General features: G+C 36.2%; 1 protein-coding gene across 3 annotated transcripts; it reads right to left on the bottom strand.

The window, feature by feature from the left end:
- Window positions 1-26,864, bottom strand: LOC107583709 (epsin-3-like). Of its 3 annotated transcripts, XM_016269994.1 has the most exons (12): window positions 26,544-26,864; window positions 26,177-26,302; window positions 16,803-17,518; window positions 12,021-12,139; window positions 7,546-7,623; window positions 7,316-7,420; window positions 5,183-5,269; window positions 4,618-4,756; window positions 3,011-3,181; window positions 2,772-2,867; window positions 1,826-2,056; window positions 1-1,729 (listed from the first exon to the last, which is right to left on the bottom strand). In XM_016269994.1, the coding sequence occupies exons 3-12, from the start codon at window positions 17,398-17,400 to the stop codon at window positions 1,443-1,445; spliced, it is 1,911 nt and encodes a 636-aa protein (XP_016125480.1). In that variant the 5' UTR covers window positions 17,401-17,518; window positions 26,177-26,302; window positions 26,544-26,864; the 3' UTR covers window positions 1-1,442. The 3 variants fall into 3 exon arrangements, with proteins under 3 accessions (XP_016125480.1, XP_016125495.1, XP_016125486.1); XM_016270009.1 differs by lacking the exon at window positions 2,772-2,867; XM_016270000.1 differs by lacking the exon at window positions 26,177-26,302.

The following is a 26,864-nucleotide window of genomic DNA, read 5'->3' as shown; positions in this document are numbered from 1 at the left end:
TCATTCAGTTTAATCTTCATCCTTGCATTTGATAAGCAACGTGCAACAGTCTCACATTCTTACATTCTGTTAGTATGTTGCATCAATTCAATCTGAACACCACTGTAAGTACATTCTCTTGCTGGAGGTCTATTCATTCAACAGTCAATGCCCAATATTACAAAATCATTATTTATAATTTACAATTTGCTGCTAAAATTATTGACCCCAAAAATCTTAGTCGCTTTTATCTGTCATACTGGTGTGTGACCCATCAGGATGTGATCGGCTGTTCACAGATACCAGTCATGTCAAGGAAATAAAAGGACAGCACTGAAAGTCATCAGATACTCCAGACCAAGAAAGGGACACTAAAGCAGAGCTAGAAATTGGTGCAGGAAATCAGAGAATATGATAATGTATGAGAGGCTTTGGACTTGTGCTTGGTAACAAGTGCGTTATCCTTTCCAAAAACTTTTATAATACTTAACGGTGACACTGATGCTGTGGGAGTCGAATTAAATATTCTTAACCTTTAAATTGTGCCATTTATTTGTCATTTCTTATAAAGCCAGCATCGATTTGTATCGCCATATAATGCATGGTTGACATTCACACATATGATTATAGTTCAAGGGCATTCACACATACAGTAATTTTATGACTGGAGGTCGTTGAGTGGCTGTATTGGTGGTCATTGTGGATGCTCTTATTGCTAAATGCCCTAATGTTATTGGTGCACTGCACAACTGGCCAAATTTTTTGAAAATCTGATTACAAATGGGGTGTAGTGTCGGTAAATAGTTTTCTACTTAGTTTTTAATTTTAACCCTGTATGTGCACAGAGACCGATACAAGTTTCCATTTTTGAATGATGAATACAGACTACTGCCACCTGCTGGTATGGAGATACTTAGTAATGTTCAAGCTCAAATTTTTGGTCCAGACGCAGGCGACGCTAGGTCACACCACAGTTGGTTTTCGCCAGTGCTATTTCTTTGACATCGGCTTGGTGTGTCTGGGTCTTAACAGACTTCTCCATTTCGCAGACAGTTGGTTTTTGTTGCCACTAGTACTTTAATGTCGGTTTGGTGGGTCTGGACCTTAACAAACTTATCCATTTTGCTGAAACTGACCTACAGTATCTTAGGAGATGGATCACATGTGCACCAGTGTCTATTGGTCTCCACATTACATAACTGCTCATTTGTATAATATTGAACTTTTCTCAACTTTGTCACATCACTGGATACGCCACATTGCTTCAACATTGGTCCCCATTGTTGAAAATGAATGTTTTTTGTCACTGGAAACCGCTGTATGTGTAAACGCCTCTTAAGAGTGACTGCATAGAGCAAAATCAGGAAGCTGTGAAAAGAGAAAAAACTATTTAAAAAAGTGTGTTCCAGTTTTAAGTCAAGTCAGTGGTTAAATTGTCATTTCAAAAGCTTGTTTGGATCTGCTCATAGGAACGGGTTCTGATTGTGTTGGTCTGGATCTCCAAGCGTGGATGTCGTTGACAGGGGTAGCAGCGGTTGCGGCAAGTTTCCAGGGATCAGCGGCGGGACCTGCGCAGACTGTGTGAAGGTAGTAGGCAGGGAGCTGGGCTGGTTGCTGGCAGCCATGGGTAGAGAGGCATTAAATGGGAGGGATGTGGGTACAGGAGATGTGGAGCTGGGGCGCATTTGATTAAGTGTGAGACGGGGCGGCTCATGTTGGAATGGATTAGAGGCCGATGGAGCAGCTATTCCTAAATGGGAAAGAGTCCTCAATCAATTAAAATATTATGGATTTAGACACACATGACAACAAGAAGTTTGATAATAGTCCAGTGCTGCATTCAAACCTGATAAAAACGGGTTGAAGTTCTTGGAAGGAGGGTTGGAGGGTATCAAAGAATTCAGGTTGACGAGTGATGCTCCGGTGGGACCCAGAAATGCCTCTGGAGTACTGCAGGTTCGAGGAGCTGTTTTTGGTAGACCTTCACCAAGGGAAGACATATCGAAAGGCTCAGGACTACTATGGCCATTTATATTTGCCTGACCTCCATCCATAGCTTCATCAAAAAGATCGTCATCTAAAAATATGAATAAAACAAAGTAATGAGATAAATAAATAAATGAATACAAAATGCACACTACCATTCAAAAGTTCAGGGAATGTTAATTTTTTTTGTTTTTTTAAATAACTCTCTTATGCTCACCAATGCTGCATTTATTCAATCAAAAAAACAGTTAAACAGTAATATTGTGAAAATATTACAATTTAAAATAACCGTTTTCTATGTGAATATATTTTCAAATGTAATTTATTCCTATGATTGCAAATCTGAATTTTCAGCATCATTACTCCAGTCTTCAATGTCTAATGTGCTGCATTGCTGCTTAAGAAACAATTCTTATTATCAATGTTGAAAACAGGTGTGCTACTTCATATTTTTGTGGAAACTGTGATACATTTTTTCAGGAATCTTTAATAGAAAGATAAATTATAAACGTCTTTACTGTCACTTTTTATCAATTTTATGTGTTTTTGCTGAATAAAAGCATTAATTAAACAAACCTTACTGACCCCAAACCTTTTAATGGTAAATATAAAATATTTTTAAATGACAAACTCAAACTATTCACAAAAAAGGAAAAAAATATATACATATATTACAAATATATATATATATATATATATATATATATATATATATATATTACAATCGCAATGAGTGATTATTAATATTAATATATTAAAATTAATAGAAAACAAATTAGGTTAAGAAGAGCAGTCATTGTGATTGCCTGAGGGACTTCCTGCCCGAGGGGATGGAGTTTTGAGAGGGCCAATAGATCCTTGTTTGTCTACTTCTAGGGGTGAAAAGGGATCCACTCCAGTTCCTACAGAATTTACAACAAATCTAAAATGGTTGGACTTATATAGGATTAATAGCATCTTCAGTTAGTGTATTTAGTATATTTAGCATCTTTAGGTATGACCAGCGATCAAATCTACATTGTTAACTAGAAGTTGAAGTTTGTACCACGTGCAGGGGAGATCCAGGTCTGATTCATGGACACAGGGCTTGGAGCATTCTGAGGGGCATCCCATGGGTCAGGATGTGGCTGTCGCTGCGCCCAAGGCTGGGAACGAATACTTGATGCAGGAGGCGCCATCCATGAGCTTCCATGTTGATGGCTTAAAGAGCTGGGCTCTGCTTCAACACAATCCAGTAAGTGTGTGGAATTCAGATAGTAAGGTTGTATTATTAAGGCAATATTGCTGGAAATGTACATTAATTTAAAGTAAATTTTTGTTTGTTTTACTGGCCGAAACAACAGTAGTCATGGACTTCATACTGACACATATCAGTGCAGATCAGTGGCTCTCAACCAGGTGTCTGAGGCTCACTAGGGGGCCTCAGCACAATACCAAAGGGGCCCAATAATGGCTTAAAATTATTTAAAATAAGACAAAACAAATGATGTGCAAGACGACTAATTTAACAAACCCCGGAAGACTGTATATGCGATCCATTTTAAGTAGCCTACTTATTTTATGAATCAAACATTCAAATACCATACTAAACCATGTTAACCTCCTGTGTGTCCAGGTTTTATCGCACTTCTCGTGTATGAAAAGAACTTATACACATGACAGAAATTAAACGATTTTGTTTTACGCTCCAGATATACACTTTTCAAAATAACATTGATTTTAAAGAGTAACATTAACATGACTACAAGTTAAATGTAGCCTTTGTAAAAATATAATGCAAAACATAAATGTGCAAAAAAATAATTTATGTATTGTAAATGACTAGTATTTCCAGTGTCGATAGCAGCAGCAATATAGGCTAGTTGACTAGTCTCACACATCCTTAGTTTAAAATAAGCTAAGACACCTAAAAATCAAGATGTATACGTGTTTCTTATTTTAATTTGCTCCCTTAATAACTGACATTTTTACTTAAAAACCAGGGTTCTTATGATCTTGGACAAAATGGAAAAAACTAATCTAAACTGGTAATAAAAAGTATAAACCAGGAAGAACAATCGTCTACTGGAATTATGGAATTTAATTATTTTAGTTTCTATACATAAGTTTGAAAATGAGCAGCTTTGACATTATAGGAGAAGTATCATACATTTCTTGAGAGGCCCATAAATATTGTATTTGATGATGGGGGCCCTTGGAGTCAAAAAGGCTGAGAGTCACTGACGTAGTTGCAGCAAACATTTTTGGTTACCAGTGTTACTGAGGAACATTATATTAAATAAAAATAATGATCACGTTGCATTATCTTGCTCATGTGAGGGCAACCTGAGTTCAAACCCCACTTTGGTCAAATCCACTCCTTTATAATTTTCCTACCGTTTCCTTTCAACTGTCCCATGTTCTGTCACATAAAATAAAATAAATGCAAAATAAAATGTCTAACTGTTAAGAAATATTTATGGCCAAAATACGCTCTCAAATGAACAGCCATTGGCTGGTGTAGCTAAAAAAGTAATTTTCGTAATTTGCTCCGGCAGCCACCACGAAGTGCGACACATTTTATGCACTGTATTATGTTATATGTATCTAAAATACTTAGTGGGCCTCTAATGTTTAAGAGTGCATTGCTGATATACAATCATATAAGCTTACCTAGACTATCCCAGGAGTCAGACCTCAGAGGACCAGCCTGGGCTAAGCCACTATGGCCTCCAGATGAATCCCAAGAACTGGCAGCAGAGGGCACATCAGGAGCTGGAGCAAAAATATCTGCAAGATCCAGCATGGCAGACTGCCAAAGGAAAGGACAGAAAAGCACTTTCAGCACATTCAGAAAGATTTTTTAGGTCAATACAGCATGCATCTATATACAAGCGTTCACAAAAACCTTGCAATGGGGACATTTCACTGCAGTACAGTACCTTGAATTTATATGACAAACTAAAAATGAACCAGCTTCAATTAACAGACCAAAGCACATTAAGTCCTCTCCAGTAGTGGTCAAATTTTTTTTACTTTTTCCCGTATGTTTCGAATGGTGGTCCACACCACCTGGTACCTGTCAGTTTCAATGTCTGTTATTATCTTTGTCCTCTTGTTTACCGTAGGAACGGCTACACATGATTTATCAATCTGTTTATCTGTTCTTAGTAAAAGCATTCAGAAGACTCATTTATATGTGCTTATAAAGAGTGAACAGGTTAAAAGAGTCTCATACTCCTCCTCCTTTGGCCTCCAATTCTCGTTTGCTCTCCTCAAGTGCTTTCTGGAGCAACGACTCGTCTCCCTGCCGACTTTGCTCCTCCTAGTAACCAACAGACATAGAAGACATGTCAGAGTTCAAGACATCCTTAAGAACACAACTAGAGCAAGTATGCACAGTCACACTATTATACTTTTTCCACTATTTCATGTAGATGTGTATGATCATGTAATTTATATAACAAGCCATTTGTTTCTGCTGTACTCTTTCTGGCAAAATGCACGTTTGTTGTCAAGTTCAATATAGTTTCAATTCCCTCATCCTTCAATAAATTACTTTTCAAAGCTTCAAAGTCATAAAACTATCCGCCCTGAAATACACCATTAAAACTGACAGAATGAGACTAAAGTGACCATCAATGTTGTCAAAAACAAACTTCAGGTGTTTTCCTAATGCTGGGATATGCAGAGCTGTAGGTGCTACATACAACCAGGAACACCACAAGGTTTGACTAACTAACTGCACTTTTCATAGTCAACAGTTCTTCTAGTATCGGAAATAATAACATTTTCCTATTTATTCCATATTTCCTCACTATGGTCGTGTCTGAAACCTGTTTTGCTGCCCAATCAGTCAGTGACTAAACAGGTAATGTTTTAGTATGAAGGCACCTCCTGAGGAAACTGGTCTGGACTGGACTGAACTCACTCCCAACACACCATAACATTATGTGTAATGATCAAGAACAAATTTAACTGAGAGATAACCAAATGAATATTTAATGACTACAGTGCTTTTTTTCTTAGTAGAAATTGAATCATGAGTGGAAAAACTATTTATTATTTATAAACTAATTTAATGTACGGCTGCCTTAAAAAAACGACCAGATGAAGATATCGGAGTAGACAGTATGTTAGGAAAATGTGAGACTGAATCTGAATGTGCCTTGATGCCTTCATACCTCTGGATACTGCCTACAAAACCAACCACTTGTCCTCTTTTGGACACAATCTATGAATGGGCAGCTCAAGGATTTCAGAACAAGTAATTTTGGCAGTTTAGTTTCAATAAATGGTCTTTTTGGTTTGGGAAGGACGTTTTGAGTTCTAAAAATTACAGCAAGTTTTCAAAGTACACTGAACTCAAAGAACACAAGGAAAATCTGATTCCATCATGAAATGACCCCTCTAGGCTCTAGGCTACTTGTGAAATTCATAAAAATGTACAATTGTGGTACAAATACCTGTGTAACTGTTTGCCATTGAAAGGTTGAAACAACTGAAGTATGGCCATTTCCTTAGACATAATACCGATGCAATTAACAATAAAAAAAAATGTGATAGATGCTGATAGTGTGTAATGTGAAGGATATTTTTTAATTAATAACTAACTTTTTTTGTCAATCACAATTTCAAATTTACAAAATAGAGAAAAAAGCATTATGCATTTTGTAGAAAATGTAGAATTTGCCCCTCACTTTCTGTTGACCCTGCTATGCTGTGACATTTGCCTTCTTAAAAATGGTTTGATATTTCTAAAATCATAAAACTCTTCATGACTATATGGTTTAAACAGAAATAGGTTTTCTTTATCAGAGTTTATTATGTTTCATTGTGTTTACACTTTGGCATACCCTTGTGAAAAAGGAAGTGTGCTTCGTTGTATTGAATATGCACTTGTTGTGCTTTAAACCTTAAAAGTATATTAAAAAAAAGTATACTTGCAGATAATGTAATATTAATTATATAAAATGGCTATAATACATATACATACTATACATACTATATTTCATAATTTAATAGCAATTAACATGCAATTAATTGTTTTAAAACATTACATTCAGTTCAGACTTAAGTATACTCTTTTAAAGTATATTTTGCTAAAGTGCATACTAAAGTGTACTTCTTTTTCAGAAGGGTTGCCAAGCTCTTTAAATACTATTTAAAAATCTATGTAAATAACAACACAATAAATAATTATTGGTGCTTTTCCACATACTTACATTTGCGGGTAGAACGTTAAAAATTTGCCACTCAAGACCCCATTTTTGTGAATATCATCACTCCCAGTTTTAGATGTAGGAAATTATTTCTTGCATAGATTAATAGATATTGTTAAAGTTTTAAAACTCATGACCCAGGGTCATACCTGCTGATGTTCCTCTTTACTTATAGTGAGGGCCAGCTGAAGCTGTGCCTCTTCATCCATGTCCAGAACAGCAGCAGGAGGAGGAGGAGGAGGAGGAGGAGCTGGCTAGAGAGATACAATCAGACAACATGCAAGCAGTGTCACTTACAACATAAAGGCATGTTACTGAAACTACTGGGCAACTTATAGGTGATGGGGAGGTGTAGCGGTGACTCCTGGGATTGCAGTACCTTGTGTGCCTCCTCCTCACTGAGACTCATTGCGATCTGAAGCTGCGTCTGTTCATCAATATCCACAGCAGGAACGGGCTGGAGGAAAAGAGGAACGAGGTTAGAGCGGAGCAAACGAACCTGAGAGAGCCAATCGAGTTTTAGCTAAAAAACAAACAAAAGTGGTGCAGTTATTCATTAGAGGATTAAATTAAAGACTTTTCCATTCTCCATTTCCATTTTTTTTTTTACCACATACTTTTTTGCTTGGATCAGTGAAAATAAGCCCCAGACTATAAGCGAATCAATGTTGTCATTCAAAAAATCTTACCAATTTTTGAACAATAGTGTATTAAAAGGCTGATGGGTCTTGGACTAAAGTACTGCACATCCTGCATAACACATATTCCCTAAACATCAACAGAACAACAGAGCAGCTTCACCCGGTCTGATTTATGAGCGCTAGATCAAAGCACCAGTCCAGTAACGCACTCAGAGTCATTGTAGCTTCAGTTAGACCTGCATTATCAGTGAGTGAGGATGCTAATGCAATGGAGACAGCAACATGTCGGTCTCACCTCAAGTGCACTACAAAAACAAATCATTTGCCCACATGCTAATTGGAAATTTGGTGCTGTACTAAAGCCTCCGGGTAAATAATGAGTTGTTACAAACTTCTAATTGAAGAGAAGTGGCCTCCATGAAGCGCATTACAAAAGGCCATTTTAATACATTAAATCAAAGGTCTCAGATTAGATGAAAAGTTCCATACAGCCTCTCATGAGCTAAAGACCCCATGAAATTGCTGCTTCTTTCCTGTCTTGATATATGATAGTGTTCTATTGATAGTGATCCTTTTTTATTAAATAGCCAATTTAATTTAGATTTTCTATTTGGAAGCAAGTGATATAATTGAATTATTTATTTATTTATTTATTTAGTCATTTATTAGACGCTTTTATCCAAAGCGACTTACAAATGAGGACAACAGAAGCAATCAATTGTAGTATTAAAACAACTAAAAACAGATCCAAAACTAAAAGCTAAAACTTTATAATCAGAATCAGAATGAGCTTTATTGCCAAGTATGTTTGCACATACAAGGAATTTGTTATAGTGTCACAAGCTTCCAGTACATGGAGACAACAACAACACACAGATAATAAAAATTAGATGTGAATAAAATACACATGCATAAATATAAACCACAACAAAAGAATAAATTGTATGTACAGGTGTGGTATAGATGGAATAGGAATAGAATAAAATAAAATAAAAAGTTGTAGGGATGTACTAGGGTTTAGGGTGATAAATAATTATAAGGTTATTGCACATACTGTACTTTAATTGCACAATGGGTGAACATTAACTGTTCATGAGGTAGATTGCCTGGGGAAAGAAACTGTTCTATACTACCTATACACATTTTAAAAATAAAGATATTAAATAAAAATGACAAATGCATACAACAACATTTCAAAACTTAACATATAAATGAAAAACAAAAAATAAAGCTAAAAACAATTCAAAATATTAAAGAACAAAAGGTATAAGAGTATAATAATGATTCTAACATAACACTAAGCCAAACACTAAAAAAAACAACTACATATGTGTATGTACAACCACACACACATACATATATACTGTATATGTACATACACATTTATAAATTCAATATATATATTATTTCATTTCCATTTAGTTTGTTGAAGTATTAAAATAACTAAAATTAAATAAAACTAAAAACTTGATAAAAGACCTATACAGACATAATAACTTCAGACATAATGTAACTAAAATTAAAATAAATAACAAAATACAAATAATACAAATCAAATGACCCTTTTTTATATCCGCCTAACAAAATACTAAATTAATTCAGCTGGACACACTTTCCTTATTTTCTCCGCAACAAATGGCCAAGCAAGCGCAGACACTGACAAGATACGCAATACAGAACGAGACCAAACGAGATATCAGCACGTCTCTACACAGTAAACAAAACAAGCGTTTTCTAGCAACGACAACTGCACTAAACACTAATGAGAAAATTAAATACACTTACGAGCTGCTTTTAACTTCCGCTGATAAAGACTGCTTCTCTCAAAGACTATTTCTTTACATTGTTTTCTGCTGGCACTTGAACGCACTTTCCTTATTTTCTCCACAACAAATAGCCAAGCAAGCGCAGACACTGACAAGATACGCCATACAGAACGAGATCAAACGCGATACCATGGGAATATAATGGGAAGAAAACAAAAAAGAGGGACTAACCCAGTGAAATACCATTTTTAACGTTGGACCTAATGTACTTTTTGTGTAACATCCACAAAAGTCCAATTTTCATTTAATAGTTTATCCATATTGTAGTGGACAGCAGTTGATGATTGGAAAGCGTCATTTTGATTTGATCAGGTTTTGTGGACAACAAAGCACACCTTTTGTCTTCAGATAAAATAACACTACCTCTTGTGGAAAGGGAGTTAACATTAACATACAGTAGCCCCCGCTCAGGAGCGGCTTTGTCTCCGTTTCTCTCATCAAAGTGTGAATGATCGTAAATTCCCCTCACAGGAGATACAAGTTTTGCCAGGTGGCCAAAGCCACAAAGGAAAGACACATATTCACATGCATTCACACAAAATGGAATTCAAAAGTGAATAAACCTTCTTCAAATCCATTTATAGAACTGTATATACTTAATGAGTGCTGCAGGTGATACAACAATGTATGCAACCTTACCTATTAAGGTATATACAGTATATATGAATGCATGGGTAAATTTTCTGCATTACCCTTTGATGTTTGGTCTTCATATTTTCGGCACAATGTGTAGGTTAATCTGTAATTGGTTTGGAAAGTGAATTATGCATAGGAAAAACCTTAAAGACATTGTTCTAAACTTGGACTTTAAGCTAAGCAAATAGACCTAATGTCAGAGGGGCCATACCATGACCACCTCTGACAGCATCGGCCAATCAAAACGCTGGAACTGAAACCAACTTGCAAATCCCTCCTTCTGAGGAAGAGGTTCTCTTCAAGACAAAGAAGTGTGCTAAACTGTTGTTGCTAAGAGAAATGTGGTAAGCCAAGATATGCTAAGCTGCTGTTGTTGTACTACTGAGAAACAAGGAAATTCTGCAAGGAGTGAATTTGGGGAGTTTGGAAACTGCCACAGCAACAACGACCACAAGCTTAGTGCCACAAGCTTCTGCAACTACTTCAGAACCTTCTCTTTAGGGATCCTCCATTTGTGAGTTCCAAACTGCTAGGATTTTCTTCCACAACTTCAGAATCGTCTCATCAAGCGATCCTTCTCCAGGTTCCAGGTTGTTCGGATCGTCTGTACAGACTTCAGACCCTTCACCTTCAAGGCTACTCCATTTGCGTGTTTCCAGACTATGGACCTGCTCAGGAGTTCATCATTCACCAGTGCTTCGTGTTCAAGACTGTGAAACGGATCCAACTCCTTTCTCCCACTGCAGCGTGGCCAAGGTCAACAAGTGGAAGATGTCTCGGCCCAGACGTGGAACGTAACTATCACTCTTCCAAACCTCTTTCCAGAGACCATTGGCAGTAGAGTGTATTGTCAGTTTATGATTATCTTATTTGCATTAGATTTTACATAGCTGATGTCAGTTAATAACAAATAACCTCTCGATTTATTTGTTGAATCTTAATAAGGTTTGCCTTATTAATTCCAGGAAACTACAGTTTATCGTTACATAAGATAACGTAGTAACATCCAACTCAGTCACTTGCATCTATCAATATTTTGCACTTTATCCATTCATTGTACCCATTTAGTAGCTGTTAGTTACTCTTGTCTATCCTTTTGTTAATAAAACCCCTTTTATCACACTTGTGTCTTCCTAGTGTTTATATATCAGTAAGAGGCTGTACAAGTTAATGATTCTCAAAGATTTTCATGTATATTGAAACAAAAATAAAGACTTCTTTAATGCACCCTGAAATATTTTTTATTTGTTACTACTAATTGTTAACTACTAACTAGTAACTAACTTATTCAGTTGGTGTTGCTGTTGGACAGTGTTACTTTAGAAAGATTAATTGATTTTGTTACTACGGTACAATACATAGTTGGTCACACTTTAGTTTGGGGACTATTAACTATGACTTTTGCCTCAAACTCCTAATTTGCTGCTTAGTAAGGTAGTTGTTAAGTTTAGGTATGGGGTCGGATTAAGGGATCTAGAATATGGTCGTGCAGAATAATGCATTAATATGTGATTTATAAGTACTAATAAACAGCCAATACACTAGTAATATTCATGCTAGCAACTAGTTAATAGTGAGAATTGGTCCTTAAAATAAAGTGTTACCAGATATTTTTAGTACCATGTGATACCAAAGTAAAATCTGCATCCTGAACCAAAACCACTAGAGAACCCGTGATCCTGATGCAATTAATAATAGGTGTGTGTGTGTGTGTGTGTGTGTGTGTGTAACAGTGTGTGTGTGAACCTCACCTTCTCGCTCTCCTCTCGGCTCATGGCCAAGGCCAGCTGCAGCTGGAGTTCCTCCTCTCCGCTCGTCTGCGGCCGGGCGCGCTCCATATCTGGGGCCAGATGAGAGGAGGAAGAGGAGGCTGGGAGGAAGAAAAAGAGAAAATGCTTGATTCAACCTCTTGCTTTGGATGAGAAAGGACTGGTACCACCACTGAATGTTAAACAATCACCCAAATCACTGTTCTTCCACGCCCGGGCTGGAATTGGTTTCATGTGCCTGTTTTACTCTGCTGGTGAAACAATGGGGTGTCTGTGTGGGGCAGGACAGGAGGGAAGGGGAAAATGGGGCTTACATTATAATAACCCCCCATATTATGCATGAATAAAGCTAGACTAAACAGTATTTGTAGTGCACCTCTGATACGTTAATCACAATGAGCTTTGTGCTTTGTTACTTTTATATTAAACTAAGTCTGAGCTTTCAAACCCTAATTGGAGGTTTTGATGCTTTTTCATGTGTTGTGACAGATCGTTGTAGCGCATCAGTTCAAGCAGCACATGAACCAATCATCTCTTCCTCTTTACTACTAGCATGAAATAAATATGAATGAACATCAGAAGGTAACAGTATTGAATTATTGAAATGTATCATGTTTTATGCAATCCCTCAATCAGTGTTTCAGCCACAGAAAGACAAACATCACACAACGTTACATTTATATCCAAAAAGCAATTTAATGTCCATAAACACATTAATTAGAAAAATGTTTTGCTAAATATATTCTCTATATTACATATTCATTATATTTTTAATTAATCCATTGTTTTCATTATTTAATGTATTTGAATTGAAAGTTTTTATTACAGCCACCGTTTAAATGTTTATATTTCAACAATAAACTGGAGTAGAAACATAATTATATAATTAAAAAGTTGATATAAAAACTGCCTTATATACAATTATATTTCCTATATACTTTAATTTTGGTTTTAGTGTTTCAGTAAAAAATTCAACTTTTTAATAAAATGTTAAACTTTTGTAATTTCAATGAATCCCTCATTTTTATTATTATGTATAATGACTAATATATAATATTATATATGTTATTATGCATGCTATTTTCATGTCTGTACATTAACCCTGTTGTTGTATTTTATTTATTTATTTTTGTACTGTGAATTACAACCTTGTCTATATATATACTTTTTTTTCTTCTTTTCTTTCTTTTTTTTTTGAAGAAGAAGAAGATAGAACTGCTTTCTCATAGAAAACAGCCCTGGACCAGAACAGAGGAAAGAACTAGAAACTGGCAGTGCCGTTTTCCAGTTGTGATCACTTCCACTACAGTGGCTCTGAATGGCTGCATCTGGCCTGGAATGCACTTGTGTAGAGATACGGTCAACTCCACATGACCACTGGCACCTCTGTGGCACAAATCACAACTTTTCACCTCGTCGACTCTTTGCAAGGCTCATGACCATCTAACCCTGAAAACGGTGACCATTAAAAGGATAGTTCACCCAGCTTTATAATGGCAGTGAATGGGTGTTATTTTTCAATAGTCCAAAAGACATCAAATAAAGCGAATCAATCCATAATAAAAAGTGTCCCAAATGGCTCCGGGGGGTGAATAAAGTCCTCCTGTAGTGAATCAACGCGTTTGCCATGTGGGGCACTTTTTATTATGGATGGATGTGCTTTATTCGAAAAATAACACCCACTCACTGCCATTATAAAGCTTGGACATTTTTGTGTTTTCTGATTGATTCGTCTGAAAGAAGAAAGTCATACACACCTAGGATGGCTTGAGGGTGAGTAAATTATGGGGTCATTTTCATTTTTGGGTGAACTGTCCTTTTTTTTAACACATTTTTCACTAAGCACCCACGGAAACACAGGATGGGAAATTTCTGTACTTTCCCAAAATACCTGGCATCATTACAAACATGTCGGTTTATTTTAAATAAAAGTGAAACCACACTGCTCCTTATGTCATCAAAGGTTTGATTTCAGTAGATTATCGAATGTCAAAGAGTTCCTTGTAGAAACTGATGTGGTCTGTCATACTGTACGAGAGAGGCCCTGGAATGTAGAAAAAATCATGACTATAAAATTGTACAAATTACACATTTTAATCAAATTAATTACATGATAAGCGGATTATTAGAAAGTAATTGCATATATACACCACCAGTTTGGGGTCAGTAAAATGTTTGAATGTTTTTGGTAGAAATCTCTTAAGTGCTCAAAGGCTGCATATATTTGATCAAATGTGCTGCCTCATTTTTTTTTTTTTTCAGGATTCTTTCAAGAATAGAAAGTTGGTGTTCAAAAGAACCAAATTTATTTGAAACAGAAATCTTTTGTTTCATTATAATTGTTGTCACTCACTTTTAAACAATCAATTGCATCCTTGGTGAAAAAATTACTTATCCCAACATTTAATGCCATATTTATATGTATATTTTCACTATAAATGCTGTAGAGGCACATTCCCCACATGCATATACTGGAGTTCAGCTCTATAAATATGTGAGGAATTCAATGAGGCAGAAAATACAACAGAAAATGTTCTGTGTTTCACTGTGTTTTTCTCTGTAAATATGCAGAGGAATAACATCGTTGATGCATTTATTATTATTGACGCGTATTGACATGCCATTGATTTAACAGCTCAAAGCTCATCAGTTTCAGTTTCTAAACTGTGGGCCAAACTGAAGAAGCCATGCTAAGCAACTACTGATATATGGAAGCGAGCTGCGTCAAAATTCTCTGTGTGAAAGTTTCATGTATGTCCGACAGGTGAAAGATACCATTTGGAAAGACATGAGATTGAGTAAATAACAGAACTGTCATTTTTGAGTGAACTATCTCTTCAAAACAGCATTGCTCAAAGACAAAAATCAACCTGAAGCCTTCAAAAATTAACATACATGTAAGAAAAGAGTTTCATAGAGTGAGTATATGATTGAACATGGGAAGAATGTAGATGCATATCCGGTCCACAGTTACACATGCATCAAGTGATCAGATCTATACGGATGAGGCACTTCACATTAAAACCGTAGGGATCAAACTAAAAAAAAAAGAGGAAGTAGAACTTCCAAAAGAATTAAGCATTTGGGTTAAAAGCACAAGGCAGTGTGTGATACACCTCTCTAAGTAAACAATGTGTGTACACATTTGTCACTATTGACATAGATTACTCATTGGTTAAGTTAACTTCAGCAGCTGATTGATTATAAAACCCATTTCCAAATCCTCAGTCAGTGAAGGAAGGAAGTACTCTTCATTTCAGTGAAATCAAAGTGAAACAAATATGTGCTCACTCCTGACAAACATTTAAGGGGTAGTTCATTCAGAAATGAACATTCTGTCATCTTCTTGACATTCCAAACCTGTATGACTTTCATTCACCTTCAGAACAGATTTCTTCACTCAAAGTCCATTCGCCCCAAAATTTGACGCTTCAAAAACTTCAAAGGAAATCCAATGAGATTTGTTCTTGCATGTCAAGCAAGCACATTTAAGCTTCCTGTTACCATATTTAATGTGCTCTATCCCTTGTGAAAAAGAAATATGCTTAATTGTATTGAACGTGCACTTGTAGTAATCTTAAATTACAGTCTTAAAAATTGTAATCTTAAAAGTTTTTTTTTTTTCAATTTCATACCAATTGTTCAGCTGATAAAATGTCTTTCTGAAAAGAACAGACAAAACCTCCATAAAATAGTTTTGAAAGTTGTGAGTTGGCGAAAAAATAATTTTCATCCGTGTTAAATTCTATTTGGCATCTAACCTGACTAAGGTCTATTGGATATTTAAATGTTCATCTAACACTCGAAAATTAACTTTCATAATGTACATTATAATGTTGTGATGCCTAAATTATAAGTTTAAGAATTTCAATATCGGTGCATCCTTAAAAGCATGGGTGTCGCTAGGCCATTTTGGGGGGGCTATAGCCCCCCTAAAATGACTACTCAGCCCCCCTAAAATTTTGCGATTAGTTCCATAAACGTTGCACGAACTCTTGATCACCTCAGTCCCCTCAGTCCTCCTTTCAGCATGTTCTCTTTCAATCCGCAGACCGCGGCGGCGCAGAGCAAGAAACAGAGGACAAGGTGTGTGTTTATCTAGATTGTTATATCTTCATCTGTGCAGTTCTTTGTCATAAATACAGTTTACAAAATATCATGGGGGAGCAATCGGTTCCTCATCTACTGTAGCCTAAGTTTTCGCTGCATTCACCCCTCATCACACCACAGATTTCCTTCAGTGAAAATAAAGCACATATGCACATATACTTTATGCGTTATTTGAATATATATATATATATATATATATATATATATATATATATATATACAGTATATAGCCTATATATTATAGCCTAACTTACCCTCATTGGGGGCTGAGCCCCCCTAAAATGAAAATCCTGTAATCGCCCCAGCTTAAAAGTAAATTGTTGATCCATGCCAATTCATCTGGATCCATTTATCCACTGACCTAAACCCCATAACTCAATATACTATTGAACTTGCTGTTAACATGTTTTTTTGCCATATCTAATCACAATGTTATAGTTTCAGTTTTGACTTGGATAAGCAAATACTGCATTTCAGGCTTGATCTCTGGATCAATACACACACTAGCAAGACTATATTTCTATCAAAACAGTAAAAGACAATGGTAAATTATTAAATTATTGTGCATAACTTAATATTCAACTGCCCCATGAGTGTGTAATTTTTACCTACATATTCTGGCCATTCATGAACAATATGAACAGTCATACTCACAGTTGACAGAGGAAGGTGAGTGCCTCACCCTGCCATGCTCTTCCCCATACAGCACTTCCACGCTAGGCTGACTGGTGTGACGTCCAGGATAGGGAGGTGGTAAAGATCCATAACCCATGGCACTGCTGGTTCCTGTCACGCGCTCACGAGTCTTATGCGCCTGCGATCTCTCCTGCTTGAGCCGCTCATCGTCCCTGAGCAGAGCCACCAGCTGCTTGGACTTTTCCCGTATGCCCATGCCCTGGTCCTGCCCGTCCCGGTCGATGTACTGGAAATCCCGCAGAGTCTGGATGGCATAGATGTTCTCCTTGCACTGCTGGGCCACTCGCTCTGATCCTGACTTGATCAGATAGTCCAGCAGAGTGAGGGCCTTGTAGACATGCCGCCAGTTCTTGCCGTGGTCGTTGAGCCTCTTCCAGATGATGCCCATGACCTCGGTCAACGCCACCACGTTGAAGGTCAGGTCTGTGATTTCCATCAAGAGCGAGGTCGGAGGACCCCACGGATCGTTGGAGGTCGCCTCCCTGACCTTGATCTCTGCATCCGTGTAGTTGTTCACGATGTTCTTCATCTGGCGCCGTAAAGAAGAGGTCGTCATGATGACTTTGGGTGTGGGATGATGAAGATGGTTTGTGATATAGAAGAGATGCGATGCAGTGTGTGCCACGAAGACGCAATGGTCAGGAATCTCCAGTAGAATCTACAGCTTTGTTAGCCTAAAAAAAAGAGAGATACATGCCTCATTGCAATGGACTGATTCCCTGAACTTCTTTGGAAAAACATGCACCTGATATTTCAATGGATTCATTAGCTTTTTGGCAAGCCTATCCTTCTGGAAAAGAAGTGCATTTTAGCATACTTATAGAAAGAGTACTTATTATCAGTGCTGGGTAGATTACTTAAAAATTGTAATCTGTTACTGATTCCAAATTTCATGACAAAATTTGTAGTCAGTAACGTAATCCATTACATGTTTTAGGTAATATAATCAGACTACCTTTTGACCTAACTCATTTATCACATTGATTTAAATAGGATAATTTTGTACTATATTGATATAAAAATACAAAGAGTAAGAAAATATTAAATTCGTTGTAATTAACAACATGAAGTGCATTAAACAGTATATTATGTCAAGGTTTCCCAAAATGGGGATTTTAAGGGGGTTTGTGAGTTTAATGAAAATCTAATAATTAATTAAATCATAAAAATGTAAAATTAAAATAAATTATTTTAAAATAACATCAATAAAAATAAAAATAAACTTACTAAAATATGAAATATTTTATTTGTTATATACTTCAGTGTGAACAGAATGTAATGTTTTTGGACACTTAACTGCATGTTTTTTACAATTAATTGAAAATGCATTATAGTGTAAATTTACATTAAACCCCATCAAAATGCTTTTTTGACCCACTTATGTATAGCTTTAGTACATCTACATGTCATTTCATAATTACTTCTGTTGTAAATATTTTGTAAGTGTTGTAATTAGTTAAATGTGTACTGCCGAATGTACTGACAAGCATTTATGGTAAACTAAGATATACTTTAATCATTTAATATCATATTAAAACTGTGTCATCGATTTAAATATATTTAAAATTACACATTTGTAATGAAGTTGCAATTTAGTACATTTAAAATATATTAAAGGGGTCATATGATGCTATTTTAAAGTAGCAGTGTATTTGGTGTAACAGAATATGTTGACATGATTTAATGTTCAAAAAAACACATTATTTTTCAAATACTGTACATTATTGTAGGTCCTCTACGCCCCGCCTCTCTCAAACACTTTGTTTTCTACAAAGTCCCTCCTTCCGACAAGCGCAGTCTGCTCTGATTGGCCAGCTGACACAGTGCATTGTGATTGGCCGAACACCGCAATCACGCGTCAGAAATGTAACGCCCCTTACCATAATCGCGAGCGTCAGCTTTCAAAGTAAATATCAAGACAGTTAATAATGTTGTTAGTTTTACCATCAGTTCAAGCCTGAAAGGGCAACAGAGTCGCGTGACAGACACAGTGATGATGCAGTACACAAGCCGCGGTTAAGACAGCTGACGTGCTATGATTTCTGACAGGCAGTTCACTCTCCTGTGATGTGACCCTGTTCCCCTCACACACACACACACACGACGCGTTACTCTGCGCTGTGCAAAACTCCGCATTTGAACAGTCAATAGCAAATACTTAAACTAATAACAAAACATATTTACAGTCGCTGATTCAGAAGCGCTAGATTGTCATAGCAAAGTCGGAATTGACCGAATTGATTTTTTTTTTGTGCACAGCCAGCCTTGTACTCTTCTAGGTTAAAAAGAAAACTGTCGTCCATAAAATGCGTTGCACAAATTCGAACATCTGGGTTGTGCTGTTCTGTTGTAAATAAATCTTAACCAATGATTCCTAATTGCTAATTCCTAATTCTGGAAAGCCAAATAAAGTGCTTTTGCTTTCGTACTGAAATACACACCCTCTCCCTGGCTGCATCAACACTACTGTTGTTCCTGAAACCACACCTTCTTTCTTTGCGTGCACATTTGAGGGGCATTATGCTAATATTTCCACATAGTGACTTAGACATGTGGGGGCGTGTTAGAACGAGCCGTTTTAGGTAGGCGTGGTTGACTCTTAACTTTTATAAAGAATATCTCTTTGGATTTGAGACTTTAGTCTTTGCAACTTTACAGATCTTCTTTATGCACCAAGAGCTTGTAACACTCCAAAGAGAAAGGAAAACTTGAAATCGCATCATATGACCCCTTTAAGTTTAAATGTAATATCAAATAGCATGTTACAGTTAAATTATAATCAAGTACTTTACATGTGCATTAGTATGTTAGTCAACACAATAACTATTTCTTCAAGGCAAGACAAAATATTATTAAAAACATAATTATTTACCATGTACTTTAAAGTAAAACTTATAATTTGACATTATTATAGTGCACTTTTTAAAAGTGTACTTAACTGTGTTAATAGTCATGAAAGTATCTCTCTTGAAGTTCACTTACGTGTCCTTTTATTTTATTATATCAAACTCAAGTCCAGCTTCTTAAAAATATACTTTTAAGATTTGAAGCACACTACAATTGCACATTCAATAGAATTAAGCACACTCATTTTTCACAAGGGTACCATCTGACAAGTTCTTTTAATGTGAAATCAAAAGACATAACTCAGCTCCACTCTACAAAATAACACAAACCACCTGCATTCAACATGTCTTCAAAGAAATGAGCACCAGCCGAGGAACGCAGATTTGAAAGAAACATCCCTGAAGAAACTTCTGCTCTTTTCTTCTTTAACGGTTAAGCTATTTGTAGCAATAATCTTGGATGTCAAAGGTGCTTTTCAAAGGTGTGCCATTCAGTCAAATGACTGAAGTGTGTAATTTCTGTACCACTATTTGTTTATTTCAGTGCCCAGCTGTGGGTTTTACTACATGTTTGTCCCAAAGAAGACACGGGAGTATTTAGTACTTAAAACCTGTTTGAAAAACTGCTTGATGACGCTAGTGGTGCAGAAATTGCACACTTTATCAGTTTTACGTGAACGGCACATGTCTGAAGATAAGACCAGTAAAACTTTGACACCCAACTTCCCTGATACAAATAGCTTAGAACCAGCAAAACTTGAAATTCACATTAGGCATGACTGTTATGACTACGTGGACATTACACTGGACTCAAATGAAGGTGTAGAACCATCTCAAGGATGATCAGAAGAAATGGACAGCACCTGAGTTAAATATATGAGTGTCACAGCAAAGGGTCTGAATACCTAGGACCATGTGATATTTCAGTTTTTTTTTTTTATAAATCTGCAAAAATGTCAGCAATTCTGTGTTTTTCTGTCAATATGGGGTGCTGTGTGTACATTAATGAGGAAAAAAATTAACTTAAATGATTTTAGCAAATGGCTGCAATATAACAAAGAGTGAAAACTTTAAGGGGGTCTGAATACTTTCCGTACCCACTGTAAATTTAGAAAGAGGGAAATATGAACATGCCTGTAACCATGAACAAACTACTAAGTTAACAAGTGCTATTGGAACATCCTCCAGGTCACTGACACAACTGATCAAACACAAACCTACAGTATCATCAACTGCCTCAAAAGGGGCTTTCACACCAGAGATATGTTTTCAGAGTTCCTAGAACTATTGCCGGAAGTAGCCACTTTTTGGCATGTTCACACCAAAGGAACTGGGAACGATGTTAGTTCTAGGAACACCTTTTGGAGGGACTGAATTAGCTCCTACTTCAGAGTAGGGTTTAACCCAGCACTGTAGGAACAACCAGTGGTGTAAATGTACATTGATTGGATGAACACATGCCATATGAAACAGCACACGCCATTTTTAAAGACATGCAAACACACAGTTTACACTTACTCCACAAAATGAACTACATGATGGACAACAGAAACTGTAAAAATAACACATTCCAAATCAACAAGACAGTGCTGCAGGAGTTACTACTAGCAACAGCAAAATATCTATTTAGGAAAATGACATACTTTCATTTAAAAAAGTTATAAAGTTTTATAAAACCACTCCAATTCTACAAGGATCAATGGGTCTCAGTGATGAAAATTTGTGTGTAAAACATTCATAAAAATGTTTTTCTAAAGATCAATCAATAAATATAAGAAGAGATTTGGATGGACAATGGTTGAAACATTTACACAAATTCGACTTTTGAACATTTAGTTATTTTGCCTAAATATCTTCTTTTTTTCTTTCTTTCATTTAGTACTGTCCTTCAGAAGCTACAGAAGATACTTACATGTTTCCCAGAAGACAAAATAAGTAAAATTTACCCTGATCTTCAAATTCAAAAAGTTTACACCTCCAGGCTCTTAATGCATCGTTTTTTCCTTCTGGAGCACTAGTGATCGTTTGAATCTTCTGAAATAGTTGCATATGAGTCCCTCAGTTGTCCTCAGTGTGAAAAGATGGATCTCAAAATCATAAAGTTATTGTTGGAAAGAGTTCAAATATGCAAAAGATGTTGGAAAACCAAATAATTTTTTTGGGGACCTGAAGGATTTTTCTGAAGAACAGAGGGCAGTTTAACAGTTCAGGACAAACTGTTCAAGGGACTCATGAACAACCATCACAAAAAAACAACAACAAAAAAAAACACGTAGATCATACAGGTAACAACACAGTATTAAGAATCAAGCGTATGTAAACTTTTGAACGGGGTCATTTTTATAAATTCAACTATTATTTTCTCTTGTGGACTATATGTTTATTTTATTTTATTTAAGATTTATTTGACACGGACAATGCACATCAATAATGCATAAATGTACAATGTGCCAGAATTAGCCAGAAGGCTATTTTACATCTGCAGTCCCTTGACTGTTGGTAAACGATGTACTAGACATCTTTTATGTGAAATATCTTATTTAGGTCAGTAGGGTACAACGGGGCTAAAGGCCCACCTTAAGAAACCATGTGCCATTCACTGCGCCTAAAATGTATAATTGCAGAAAAAAAATATATGTTGTATTGAACATTAATGGAGCAACAGATTTAGTGTGAAAATAAATCATTCAAGTTGTTTATTTCGTTTAAAAATCTTATAAATGTATGAGGTGGCAAGAGGGGCCTTTTACCCCACACACGGGGTAAAAGGCACACGGTATTGATACAAATACTTCAGCTAAAATGTTTTTTTTATATATAATGTCTAAGTTAATACTTGTTCAAAACAATCACTTTAGCAATTAAGTGTTGTGGCTGGGTTGTTATAGGTCTGCGTGACTCTCGATGTCTTAGGCCTAATTGAACGGAGGAATTATGGTATTCTTCTGTAGCCTGACCAGACTAACTTTACTCTAACAGTTGTTCATGTGAACTCAAAGACAGCGCAATCGCGTCAAAGATCAGACAAATATACACGTGCATCTTGAAAAGCAGATGGTTTGGAAAGTGCTACGCCACGTTTTTGTGCCATCTAGTGGTTTAGATGAAAATAATATCAAAGGCGCCTTTTATATGGGGGTAGAATTGTTGCTTAATTCCAAATAAATAGATTATGATCCACAAATAAATAGAATGAGATCCACAAATAAATCTTAAAGTTTCACAAACATGAATTCAATTCACAAATAAATAAAATGAGATTTGCAAATAAAAAACCTTCACAAATATATATTTATGTCACAACCACAACTTTGCCTGGCATTAATTTGTGAATCGTGTCCTGTGCATTTGTAGATAGCTGCACGCATTTGTAAATCGCGTCCTGTGCATTTGCGAATTGTGAAACATTTCTTGCATCAAGACGTGCTGACAATCCACAAATACGTGGACTCCACCCACCGTCTACTCAAGCCAATCAGATAACAGCCACATTCGCTGACCAATCGTAGCACGATCTCGCTATAGCCAATCATGTTTTGCTTTACAATCAGAGCGGTCTCGTCCTGAAACTTCATTCATCTGCATTGACTCAAATAGGTCATATAAGGGCCATACAATGGGCTACTACACTTCATCACACACTGTTTCTCTGGCATTTTCAAAGGCACGTAACATAAAATACTGTGGCTTGGGATGATACACAGGCTAATGGGCTAACGAAATCCAGTTTTAAACATCTTTTACTGTACCCATTGTATGGCCCTTATATGACCTATTTGAGTCAATGCAGATGAATGAAGTTTCAGGACGAGACCGCTCTGATTGTAAAGCAAAACGTGATTGGCTATAGCGAGATCGTGCTACGATTGGTCAGCGAATGTGTCTGTTATCTGATTGGCTTGAGTAGACAGTGGGTGGAGTCCACGTATTTGTGGATTGTCAGCACGTCTTGACGCAAGAAATGTTTCACAATTCGCAAATGCACAGGACACGATTCACAAATAAATGCCAGGCAAAGTTGTGGTTGTGATATAAATATATATTTGTGAATATGTTTTTTATTTGCAAATCTCATTTATTTATTTGTGAATTTAATTCATGTTTGTGAAACTTTAAGATTTATTTGTGGATCTCATTCTATTTATTTGTGGATCATAATCTATTTTTTTGGAATTTAGCAACAATTCTACCCCCATACTTTTACCCCGGGGCCCCGTTGTACCCTACTAAATAAAAAATAACATTCATTTTGTATGATCCTTCTTATCTTGGTAAAATAATTAACATTTTGCAGATAGGCTACTGCAAATTGTATGTACAATTTTGAGTCTCAAGCAAAGAAATGTTAATATTTTGAAGATATATACTGTTATAATATATTGAACATTATCAACTCTGTTGGTAAACTGTAAGAAATATCTCTGGGGGGAAATAATTTTTATATTTTTTTTACTTAATTACAAAGAAATAGCAAGTAACACCTTGAATTAAAGGTGACATTTTGGAGTAGAAAGACTGAAGTAGTATTTTCTTTTAAAACACTCCAATAATGTTCACTTTGAACATCTTTTTCTTTTTTTAACAGTGTTCTGTTAGAGAGACTGTATGACTATGGGTTTGATCAGTCGAACCAATGACAACTATTAATTTTAATCAGACTGGACTAGAAATATTACTGTTTATTTTTTGTTGTTGATTACACGTCATTGCACAAGTCTGTACGTTGCATTTTGAATGGCAAAGCCATAGAGCCACTGTTAGCTTCCTCTGAAAAATTATTAATAACTTTATATAGAACCTGAATAAAAAAGACACGCACACATCAAAGCCATATGCTTCATACACCACTGAGAAACTGCTCTCATAGTGCACAGGGTATGACCTTGATGTGGTGACACATTCTACTCAGGGTTTAGACGACAATCAATAACAGCAGTTTGCTCAACGTCCCATTTCTGCTGTGAGTCTGTTGGGTCACAAAATGCTGCGCAAAGAGGGTAGAATTTCAAAAATAAGCACTGCTGGCACCTGAGCACAATATACAATGAGTTCCCTCATCAATCTGAATGCAAGGCGACTACAAAAATTCATTATTTAAAATATTTATTATGTTTTTCTAATACTTTGTTAAAAGCAATATATATATGAACAACATGGTATGTTATACATATATGGTCAGCTTTGTATTCAGCTTCATATTCTAGTCGGAATGAATTAAGTAACTACATGAACTATGAACTACATAAATTAGAAAAGGTATGTCATAATGACATCATCATGGTTTCAGGAAGTAAATTCTGTAATGATAAGCAAATATCTTGTTTATATAAATATATATATATATATATATAATGCTCATCTTGGTTTTAGATCAAGAAACTATGCATTTAAAACACAACGTTGACTTCAATTAAAGATTGTCAGGGTGTAATTCCTCCTCCAGGCCGCTGGGCGCTCGTGTGTTTCACGCTGAAGCGCCCCACATACGAAGCAGAAGCGGAAGAAGCGGCGCAGCGTCAATCTGGCGTGCTGAACAACAGGAAAGCATAATTGTTTCTTGAAATATTCGGATTTATTGGGTAAAAATGCCGGACTTAGCGGTCGAAAGGGTCGTCGTTCATCCCTTGGTGCTACTGAGTGTCGTGGACCATTTTAACAGGTAAATCTGAGTGTTGTGAAGGTGCTGTAGTAAAACTGTTAACTCACTGTCATTCTGTCTCAATGAAAGTAGCCGCTACAAGCTAAAGGCTAACTGGATGCAATCACAGTCTTAAGTACAATTATGCAAATAAGCAATATTTTAAGAATGCTTTAGTTGAATATGTTATATTATGGTGATGCATACCGGCTTAGCTTTATAGCATTTAAAGTTTGGTATAAAATGTTGTGGAAGCGAGCAGATATCTGACTAACTGCAAGTCAGTTATAAGTCAGCATTATATCACTGATGAAAAATCAACACACAAACTCCACAATTTTATCATCTATTATAATTTAAATAATAACACTATATGTTGTGCGCGCTTTCTTTATTATGTACTTTACATTTCTAATGTTAAACCATCCTGTTCTTGATACTGAACCTACTGTGATAAGTAACTTACTGTATGAGATATATATATATATATATATATATATATATATATATATATATATATATATATATATATATATAGGGGACAGTCCTAAATCAGTAACAATGGTTTTGTAGTAAGTGCGTTTTTAAAAAAGTGATTCTATTGGTAGAAATATCAGCAATCTTTTTTTTATATAATTTAATCTCATAATATATTAAAAAACAGCCTGAGATGGCACAATGCAAAGAATATTTTTAATATGAAAAATATATCTATTTCATTGAAAAAAAAAAACTACAGATTTTCCACATGAAAATGTGTACTATGGATTTGTTTTCTACTTTTGTCTAAAAGTAACGTAACGTTGCCTATATCGCGTTATATTTCAGATAAATATGAAAATAGATACCTCTGTTTTCTCATAAATTAGTTTACTTAGCAGTCCACTTCAGAAGAAAACCACTTTCAATCCGGGTGGAGAACCAGCTCTTCCACAATTCATATGCCTCTCATGGGTTTGACAGAAGATTTTCATCTGGAAGGTAAATCACACCCTTAAAATCACTCAGATGCTTTCCGATGTTGTGGGACAAGAATAAAGAGCCCCTTTAGCAGCGATCGCATCTTCATAATGCGGTATTGCGGCAGTGGATGTGAATGTTGAAAGCGACGATTGCTTGCGTGACTCAGCTGGAATAATAGATAAGATTTGGAAATCGTGTGTTGACCCGCGAGAGCCAAAATCGTAGCCATCTGAACGTCCTTTGTGTCCTTACCTCTCATTGCTTGACATAAAGGTCCCAACTTCGGGATCCTATCGGTAGCTGTGTTCCTCTCGACATCTCCGCATGTTTTCAGTGTTGGTAGCTTTGGATTCTGGCTCAAATGCAGCAGACGTTCAACTCAGGTAAGCGCCTCAAAGTTTTGCCTGCGTGTTTTTGCGGTTTCGCTTTGTGGAGGCCTATCCGGTTAGGAGTTATTGGTGCATAGCCTATCCCGAAAAAGTCCTGGGCGCCAACCTCGCTGATACAGAGCCCCCCTGTTAAAGCCCAGTAAAGTGAACTGAGGGAAGAGGCTAATGGAGGGAGGGCGGCTCG

This window comes from Sinocyclocheilus grahami, unplaced genomic scaffold (assembly GCF_001515645.1).
Source record: "Sinocyclocheilus grahami isolate Dianchi unplaced genomic scaffold, SAMN03320097.WGS_v1.1 scaffold5.1, whole genome shotgun sequence".
Taxonomy (NCBI): Eukaryota; Metazoa; Chordata; class Actinopteri; order Cypriniformes; family Cyprinidae; genus Sinocyclocheilus; species Sinocyclocheilus grahami.
Note: the sequence above shows the minus strand (reverse complement) of the source record. Positions and strands in the feature narration are given on the sequence as shown.